Below are 10328 nucleotides of genomic sequence, written 5' to 3'. Positions count from 1 at the left end.
AGTCAGAGCCTACTAATGCCACACTTTCAATTTAAATTAATCTGGCTTTCAAGCAAATGCCTACAAAGCACTCATATAATAATGAGATAATCTTGTAAAAACACATGAATTTAAAATCTCCACTGCAATGTAACAATTGATACTGGATTAGAGTAATTAAGTAATTATCTCTGTACAATGTATTTTTGCTACAGGGAGCCTACCAAGATGTGCTAAGACAAGCCAGACACACCTTTCAGTGCTGAAAGAAAAGGTTTACATATATCACAACATAAGTTTTCCAAGTCAACTACAGCTTTGGAGGTGGGTGGGGGGGAGTATCCCAGGATGCTCTAGAAACATCCTCCACTAACTTAGTGGATTAGAAAGCTGCAGTGAAGGCACTATATTATAAACAGGCCTATGCAGGGTGAGAAAAAATGTTTTTACTGCTGCACAAGAACAGACCACTGGCAAAAGAAACCCTTAAATGTGTTAGAAGCTTTCTAAAAGCCCCACTCAGAAGAGTGCACGATAGCGGCTGGTTAAAGACGTGATCCTAGGAGGTGCTGGACACTCTGGCCCTGGCCCAGCAAAGAGCATTAAAGCATGTGTTTAACTTCAAACAACCAAGCAGGTGTGACTACATAGGTGCTTAAGATGAAACATGCCAGTACGCGTTTGACTGGATCAGGGACCAAGTGCTCAGCGCCTTCCAGAACTGGGTGCTAAAAGGGGATTAACAAATACCACAGAAAGAAATGCACTTTACTAGCTCCTTGGATAAATTCTGCACACTAGAAGCAGAGTGGAGATTAAAAACAAAAGTGCAGATTAACATTGACTGGCATGCATCTGACGAAGAAATCAAATCCATCTGAACTGTTTCTGCCTGAAGATAGACCAGCTGAACTAACAGTGCCGGAAGGAAACTAATTTGATTCCCTAAATAATCTTTCACTGTTTAGGCAGAGGCCTTCTAGAAACAGCAGACCAGCAATGATGGCAAACAGTCACTTGCCGTACACATGGATGCAGGCAGTTCACAGGTCATGTCTCTGGACCTGCAGAGACACCAGCTAAGTAGCAGAGTTAGATTTATTCCTTCCAATTCATATAGCCGGTGCATTATGTCCCTCGAGAGCTGACCAAACCGACTCAAAAATACCTGGAGGGATTTTCTGGACTTGGAGCAGGATCTTGGACAACTGCAACAAAAAGCAGCAGTCTGGAAAACAGAAGCAGACGCTGAAGGTTTGCTGGAACAGGAAACAATATTGTAGCAAATGCCGTAATGAAAAACAATTAATCTGACCATATCCGGGAGGTCAAAGTGGAAAAAAAAGCCCAGCACAACCCCATCTATAAGGTAAGAAAGTTACTTCCAATTAGAAGAATACTGCAAACAGAAGATCGTAAGAAATCTAGTCCTGAGACAGTCACGTTAGTCTGAACTCGAGCAGAAGACAGGCTTGATTTGCACTTTACAGACTAACCAAAGTACATACATATAGCACAAGATTTTGTGAGCTGAATCTAGTCCCCCACATGCTCTCAGCACAGGTCACTACCGCCATGCTTTCCACAGGTGTCCCTGACCTCCAGTGTCACTAGCCACTAGGACTCACTCCTATGGTATGCCGATTTGATGAATCCTTCCCTGCTGATCCAGCCTGCAAGCCCTATGCTCTGCTTTGAGCTAGTGGCTATGGCAGCCAAAAATCACACCCATGTCACGCTGGGTTCAGAGCACTCAGGCACAAAGTGAAGATAAACACTGTTTCCCTGATTTGAATGGAAAAGAGCCAGGGAACCAAAAACAAGAGGGTGGAAGTGTCTTAAGTCACTCTGGGCACGTCTCCACAAGAGGTTTGCTGTGGAATTGCCTAATTAGATTAATAGATTCATAGATTGTTAGAAGCTGGAAGGGACCTTGCAAGATCATTGGGTCAAGCCCTGCTGCAGTAGGCAGGAAGACAACAAGGGGTTAGGTGACCCCAGCGAGATGACCAGCCAGTCTCCTCTTGAAGATTTCCAGGGTAGGCGACTGCACCACCCTGGAGGGAGGGACTTTGTTCCACTATCTAGACACTCTGACTGCAAAGGCGTTTTTCCTAGAGTTGAGCCTGAAACGGTCTTCCAGGAGTTTGTATCCATTACTCCTGGTCTTCCCCATGTGTGCCCTGATGAACAGTTGTGCCCTGGTTAGTCTGTAAGGTGCAGTTAGCTCCACAGTGAAGCCTCACTGTCTACACGTGCAGTACTATTAGGAGGGAGTAAACTAATTAACTCCACCATAAGTTACTACTTGTAAACACAAGTACTATCCGGTGGCAGAGTTATTTACTCCACAGCAACGCATGTTGATGCTGACGGGGCTGGCTGGGGCACAAGAGTGCTTCAGTACAGGAGCTGCCTCGCACTGGATCACCCCTGTGCCCCAGCCAGCCCCTCCGCAGCACGGTGAACCAGATCAGAGCAGCTCTGAGCTGGCAGGCTGATCCCCTGGGCCCCCTGCCAGCCAGGGCTCCTTCGACCCAGCTCAAAGTGCTGCAGTCCCGGATATATATTCAAATGTGGCACCCAGAAGCAGCAAACTCCAGCACGATATGCACTGGAGGTTATTGCTGCGCATTAATAGCACATGTAAATGTGCCTCCTGTTGTCCAAACGGCACTGATGAGAAATGATGCAGAAGAGCTCTGGGGAAGGATGCTACATTGGGATTTGGTCAATTTTATTCCTGGCTCTGTCACTGATCTGGTCTGTCACCCTGGGTAAGTCACTTTACTTCTCTTTGTCTATGCATGTGCACAGATCTGAGTATAAAATAGCCTTTATTTTGGTGGGACTGTATGACTACTATAGTAATAAAAAAAAATACAGATGGGCCAAACCTGGGCTCATTATTCAGTGACAATCCAGCAGGGCAATTTTGAAGATATGTTTTCATTGTTAGGAAAAAAACATGCAACAGCTATACCAGGCTTGCTCTGACTCTACGAGGCACAGATACCTCCCCTCCCCACTACCAGGAAGTGCTCTATGAGGTAAGTAGGTAAGTGTGCAGCTATATGAGGATGCCATATATTTGGAAAATCCAATTATAGGTAATCATATTTCTAACTGCATGAAATTGCCTCCAAAGAAACCCACTCTTGGAGAACAGCGGTCCCTTGGGAAATGGGCTGAGAAGTCATTGTACAAATGGAGCAAATGGAGAGAGACGGCGTTCTGCTCAGTAGCTATTTGCGCTAGCTTCCAACTCCGTTTGCAGGTTGATGCTTGTCCAGCCATAGGAGCATGTAAAGAGCTAAGGCCCAAATTCACAAATGCATTAAGGCATTTAACTGTTACTGATTTCCTGGGAGGCAGGCAGGCAGCTAAATGGTTTTGTGGATCTGGGTCCAAGCAGGTGGTAAGTACCATTAGCCCTTCCAGGGCTCTGTAAGTGCTAGGTAAATGGTAAGTACTGTGATGAAATGAGCAACTCTGAACTGTTGTCAATAATGCAACCCTCGTATACAAGCATACATACACACACATTGAGGCATATTCATATCCCTTAGAAAGGCCCATGCAAGACAAATCCCAAGCAGTAATGACAACCGAATGCTTCAAAGAGTGCCCTGATTTATTCCAAGACATGAAGGACTGGTCTACTCTCATAGGTTTTGTTGCCATACCTATGGTATGAGGCTGAAAACATGCAACCAATGCAGCTACGTGGTCAAAACCCTTAGCGCAAGTACATCAGACTGACAAGAACGCTTTTGTCAGCACAGTTTGTTCTGTTTGATTAACTGGTGTCAGCTCCAACAGCAAAAGAACTCCTGCCAGCATAAACTAGACTTCCACTCTTGCCTGTACAGCTCCACTGCACAGCTATACCGGCAAACCTTCAAGCCAGTGATTATTAACCAAGATGCTGTGGTGCCTTGAGATCCTTTCAAGGGTGCCACTCACTGTTAGCACTGTTAGATGCTACATGATTCACAAGATGAACCCCAAAATTTCAACGATACCATTCAAAACATTCTGACCTGTCATGAACTTTGAGGTCCTTGCAACAGAAAAACTGCTCTATTACTTTGCAGAGTCAAAAAAAACAAGTTAAAACTAAGAACTGGCATTTTCTGAGGGGTGCCTAAAGTCTAAGAAAGTGGAAAACCAGTGCCTTTAGCATAGGTAAGCTCTAGAATCCATCTACCCGTGGAAAGTTACCCCCTTTGGCCAACATTAAACTACTGAGCGATGAGCGCAGACAACAAAATGACTACTCTGAACATCATTAGGACACAGAGAGATGTAACAATTATGACTATCTAACGATGCTGATCTAAGCTAGGGCTGTCCAACCGGTGGCCAGAGGACTGCATGTGGCCTGCACTAACACGGCTCTGGAACCCAGAAGGTGAATGCTCCCACCACTCGCTCTCAGCACCCTTTTTTGCCCATCACTGAATTTGGGGTCTTCAGGTGCCACTGGTGACTCAAGTCATCAGCTGGGGAAAAGTGGCAGTAAGCAGCAGCAACATCATTCATCCTCCCTAGTCCCAGAGTCCTTAAGTTGAAGTGGTTTAGCCAGCTCAGATCTCTGCACTCCTGTAGCAACACAACAACCATGCATATCCTAGGCAGCAGCTCCCCATGCCCTTTGGAGAGGTTAAAAGGTATGTTTGTCCTCAACTTTACAAGGAAGTATAACTGGAGTTGTTCCACCTTTGTTGGCTGCGTGAAACTGGTTTGTAGAGAAGGTTTGAGAGACACTAAAGGAAATAAAGATCTGAATATCCAAACCCTGTAGAAAGCTCTAAGTAACAAGTATGCAGGGAATCGTGAGATCTGAAGGGAAGTACATCATTAAAAAAACCAAACAAAAGTATAAATCTCTATACCCTCTCATGAAAGCCTGTCATCAAACAGCTTGATTGTGGAGAAGCCATATTTTGTAAGTGAAGAACTTTTCCAGAAAACTGAATTGAAAGGAGAAGGAAGCCAAAATGGTACATTAAGCAACAAAGAAAGAACAGGTAATGCCTAAATGAAGAAAAGACTAAAATCAAACTAAAAATAAGCCAGAAAAGGAGGTCCTAGTCCCTGCAAGAGAAACCAGATGAAGATGAAGATGCACAAGTACAGGCTGGCTGGGCATCAGCTCTGTAGACAAGGACCTGGGGGTGACAGTGGACAACGAGCTGAATACCAGCCAGCAGTTTGCCCTTGGTGCCAAGAAGTCTAACAGCATCCTGGGCTGCATGGGTAGGAGCTTTGCCAGTAGGTCAAGGAAAAAGTGATTCTTCCCCTCTATTCTGCACTGGTGAACCACATCTGGAATCCTGTGTCCAGTTTTGGACAACCCACCTCTGAAAGGATGTGGACAAACTGGAGAGAGTCCAGTGGAGGGCAACAAAAAACAGTTAGGGGGCTGAGGCACGTGATTTAGGAAAGACTGAGGGAACTGGGCTTATTTAGTCTACAGAAGTGAAGACTGAGAGTGGGCTGAACTACCTAGGGGGGGTTCAAAAGAGGATGGAGCTGAACTGTTCTCAGTGGTGGCAGATGACAGAACAAGGAGCAATGGGCTCACATTGCAGCAAGGGAGGTTTGGGTTAGATATTAGGAAGAATTTTCTCACTCGGAGGGTAGTAAAACACTAGAACAGGTTACCCAGAGAGGTGCTGGCAGCTCCATCCTTGGAGGTGTTGAAAACCCAGCTAGACAAAGCTTTGGCTGGGATGATCTAGTTGAGACTGGTCCTGCTTTGAGCAGAGGGTTGGACTAGACGTGACCTCCTGAGGTCCCTTCCAGCCCTAACTTTCTATGATTGTGTGATTCTATGTCTATGTCTATCCTGTTCCCATGATAAAAGATGCCCTTGCTTAGATTATTAAACAGAAGAGATTCCCCTCCAGGAAGAGAAACTGAAGGTCAGATAAAAAGATTTCTCATGACTATCCTGCCCATCTGAGCATTTTGCAGAAGACTGGAACAGGTACATCACTTGTAATCCAAAACAAAACTTTGTCAGCTCATCAGCCAGGCCAAAAAGCCCCTGTGACCTAGTCTCTCCCAGGGCAAGCGCTTCCATTTCAGCCAACGTTATAGCACAATTGGCAACATTATTTGCAAACCAAGGTTTTAGCCATGCAAAACATTTTAGTGAGCACTACCTGACCTCTGCTATTTCTACCTGCAAACTTTAAGCAGCCACGGTCAGAAGAGCCCAATGATCCAGCTGAAGGAAAAGACGGTGATCGACACATTGCTAACATTCTCCGTGCAGAAAGTTGAAACTGAAACACCTTCCTGGAGATAGCAACACTCGCTTGGCTGCAGGTCTGAACACCACAAAGCTGCCTTTCCTACGGTGGGATTTTCAAAAAAACAGCATTACCGTAACTCTGCTCCCAGGGACACAAATGAAACAAGTGAAACTCCCACTGAATTCAGTGCAAGGATAAAGACTCTGACCTAGCTCTGCTCAGTCCATGTCAAGCACTTTCAAAAACAACTGCACCCTCTAAGGGGGGGACCCCAGACAAGGAATTTCCTGTACCTGAAAAGCTGAATGCCACAAACTGGAGGCACTGCATTTCTCAAGATCTGAGGTGCCACGGCAGTGCCTTGTCAGACACGCTTAGGAAATCATGTGCTTGGGCCCACAGTGCAAAGTCACTCTACATCTCCGCAGACCATGCTTTCTTTAAAATAGTTTTTTAAACTAGGACCCTGCTCTTTGAATATATTGGCGCAACATCAGCCCTGTTTCAGTATCCTGGTGTTTCCCTGGTATGCCAAGAGTTTTTGAAATCGAACATTAAGCTAGCCAGAACCTCTTTGGCCAGCCCATTTAAGAATCTACCTGCTAGCTACCTGGGCTTATTGATTTTAAAATATTTATCCCTGCAGGACACTATGAACACCTACCTTGAGTACTAGTGGTCTAAAAAGGATATTAGCATCCTCCCATGACACGCACATAATCCTGCTTCTTTCCAAGTACAGAATACTTTTCAGATGTTCTTGGGACATACTTCAATGGTACATAAGACTAAGAATTACATCCAGGAGAAACAACAGTCAGGACAGTTGCTCAGTTGGACTGTTTCTTAAATAATGGTCATATTCTGCCAGAGAGCTCCTCTTGACACACCAATACACTAGAGGATGGGCCCACATTTAATCATCACATTTTAGGAAAGATTACCCAAAAAAAATACATTTCAGATCACAGGAAAGAAAGTCTTGCAACTCACAGCTCTTTTCTATTTGTCAAGAGCTGATATACGCTTGGATTCTAGAAACAGAGTGTGACACAAGAGCGGTTATGAAGGAGCTCAGGCTGTAGTTCAAACTCAGAGAATACACTTCAGATACCTATGAGAAAAACAGACTTGAAGCCATAGAGGCAGGCTTAGGTGGGTTTTGCTTGTTCCGTTTTTGAGGATCTATTTTTGGTCATAAGATTAGTCGTCGTCATCATTTTGGCCATTAGATTATTAAATCTGGAGTTGATTTTGCAAATGGAATTTTTTTTGCGATCCTGGAAAATAGACAGGGGGTCAAGGTGAAGATGAGGAATGGACTTACTGTGTTTTACCAAATTCTTAATAGATAATCTGTTCTATCATTTTTTTTCAGCAAAATACATAAGAAATGTTTAGTTTGCAATAAAAAATAGTGCAGGTGTTTATATTATGGCATGCCAGAAAGAAGGGAGTTGGTGTACTCCGTTTAAGCACAGAGCTTTGAGACTGAAAAAAGTTTATGTATTTACCCAGAACATACACTTATCCAAACTTAACATAACAATGAAGATTAAATACACAGCCTGGTAGTCCTGTGGTATTAGCAGCCCTAAGACTACTAATGACAATTTTTTTGAAGCTTTGGTACTATTAGAAGTCTTGAAAGTAAGGGAGATAACACCCATCAACATCAAGGCATCTAATAGCAGCTCTCTGTCAGCTGCTTCCTGCTGGCGCTGTTTATGGTGCCAATCTTCATGGAGTTAACTGGAGTACAATGCCACTATCAAACAGATACAGAGGCAGAAAGATGCTACAAAATTAAGTGTTTTATGCATTGAACCAATATGCAGTAATCAATTTTTCTTATAAAGATGAGGTGCAATACTGGGACTGCTGGCATGTTATACACTTTAGCAACTTGAGAGTACCTACCCAATATTCACATATGCACACTGTATAAAAACAAGAAAACTGACAGATCTTTAACTGCCTCAGCAAAGCTAACATATTTACTGTTAGGAAAAATCCTTGTCTCAACATAGGGCCAAACAATCATGAGACTAGGATTCTTATTTTTTGATTTTCAGACATTTTTATACTAACCTTTTCTGAAGATTCAAAAACTCATATTAGCTTCCAGAATGATTAGACCAGACCCAGGCAGAAGAAAAAGAAACTTTCCAAAGTACTAATGAAAGCACAATGTTTCAAGGGAAAATATATTTGTGCGTGTGCATGTAACTTAGCATGTCCCTTCTGACTGCATACAAGGCTTAAAATGAGGCGTGTGTATGCACACGTGTGTGCATATATGTAAACACACCCCTTTGAACTGTTGAAGTTCTTGAGCCATTTTTTTTTTATTGGTACCAGTAATTAAGAACTGTAATTATGCAACTCTTAAAATGTAAAAGAGAACATCTCTGTTTCAGATTAGAAAGCATGGTGCTCTTTGAAAGGTGACAAACTAGAAAGGAAACAAATAGAATCTTACCATTTTGATGCCAGTAGAAAATGTGACTGGTTTGACTGGTTTGGGTTTTTCCAGCTGCATTTCTAGCTGTGTAGATCTGTCTTTATGCTGAGCTAAGAGCAGGGAAGCAGGCAGATGGGAGCTTTCCTGGAAATATGTTAAGAACACAGATTGAAATATTCAAAAGAAAGAACAACAACAAACAATGTCGCATGGTCTTAAAAACTGCAAATTGTGTCTGAAAGGCCGCTGCCGGCAGGAGTGGGTTATGCTAAATATCCTCTCTATGAGAAACAGTTTATAGAAAACGATCACTTTCAGTAATAAGAAAAAGCTGTGGCAGCCTCATAAATCAGAGTAACCTGCAAACAACCATTTTTATAGAATCCACATTAAAGACAATATAACAGGCTCCTTATTCCAACCCGCCGATGCAAGCATATTTATTAAAATAAAAAAATTAGAACTTAATAAGAGAAGGAGTAGTACAAAGTAACATAACTTGGATCAGATGTTTATCTAAGACACATTCTTTCTACCAATGAACTCAGACCAGTTTGAAATTGTTTCCCATTAGATTTCACCTGAGGCCGTTTGGAAGTGATCCTTGCTCTGCTTCACACAATGGCACTATTGTAAGTGCAACCAACAGCATATTTATTTTCCCCTTTACCAACTTATTTTGAGGGAAGCCAGCCAAAACTTAAAAAAAAAATTATAAAAGCAATAAAATAAAATAGCAAAGTGAGTTAACTACTTAGAATCTTACATTCAATCTGCAACGGAAAGATTATTTATATGGACAAACACAGCATGTTCCTGGGAGAGAAAACAAATTACTGCCTAAATAATTCTCTACTTTACCAGGCTGATCATCTACAAATGCCCTGAAATTCCCTAGCTTCTCCTGACTCTAATGAACATGGAGTTGAGAAGAAGGGAAAGAGATCCGTGCCACTTACTCCCAGAGTCCTTTGCTGCAGCACTTTATCCTGAAAGTGTTCGAGACACTTCTATTTAGAGGAGGCCAGCAAATACTCCATTAGGATCTGAATTTGCTACTAAATTTATAAAACAAGCGAACCCTGGAGGTCAGGCTCTGGCTGGGTATATTTTATTTTTAAAAACTTAAGCTAGAAGTGTATGTTTCAGTAGGCGATGGATACCTGGCTACCATGGCTGCCTTTGAAAAATCATCAAGCTGTATAATACTGGATGCATCTACACATGCAATTAATAAGAAACAATCAACTCCAGAGCATATTGTTCTGGAGTTCATTGCTCCCGGGTGCACCGCTTGAACATGTGCCTAGGATTGCAACACGCTGAGCTGGGTCAGAGCAGCCCCGGCTGGCAGGGAGCCCAGGGGTTCAGCCTGCCAGCCCACAGCTGCTTACCCTGGCTCAACGTGCTGCAGAGGGCTGGTGGGGCATGAGGGTCCTCCAGTGCGGGGCTAGCCAACAGGCAGCCCCCACACTGAAGCACCCTTGTGCCTCAGCCAGTCAGGGCAGCATTTACACATGCGCTACTGCAGAGTAAACTTAGGAGGAGGAGTAAACTCCACAGCAGGATAGTACTTGAATTTACAAATACTATCCTGCTACAGAGTTAATTAGGTTACC

The 10328-nt window shown here is 43.3% G+C and overlaps 1 protein-coding gene across 1 annotated transcript in view; it reads right to left on the bottom strand.

Annotated features, from left to right (window-relative positions):
* Positions 1-10328, bottom strand: part of MNAT1 (MNAT1, CDK activating kinase assembly factor) — a 153838-nt gene that overhangs the window by 83479 nt on the left and 60031 nt on the right. The window contains exon 6 of the mRNA XM_019550930.1: positions 8728-8853. Coding sequence (XP_019406475.1) covers positions 8728-8853 — 126 coding nt within the window. The remainder of the gene's footprint in view (positions 1-8727; positions 8854-10328) is intronic.

The sequence above is a fragment of the Crocodylus porosus genome, unplaced genomic scaffold, assembly GCF_001723895.1.
Source record: "Crocodylus porosus isolate Cpor-Errol unplaced genomic scaffold, CroPor_comp1, whole genome shotgun sequence".
Taxonomy (NCBI): domain Eukaryota; kingdom Metazoa; phylum Chordata; order Crocodylia; family Crocodylidae; genus Crocodylus; species Crocodylus porosus.
Note: the sequence above shows the minus strand (reverse complement) of the source record. Positions and strands in the feature narration are given on the sequence as shown.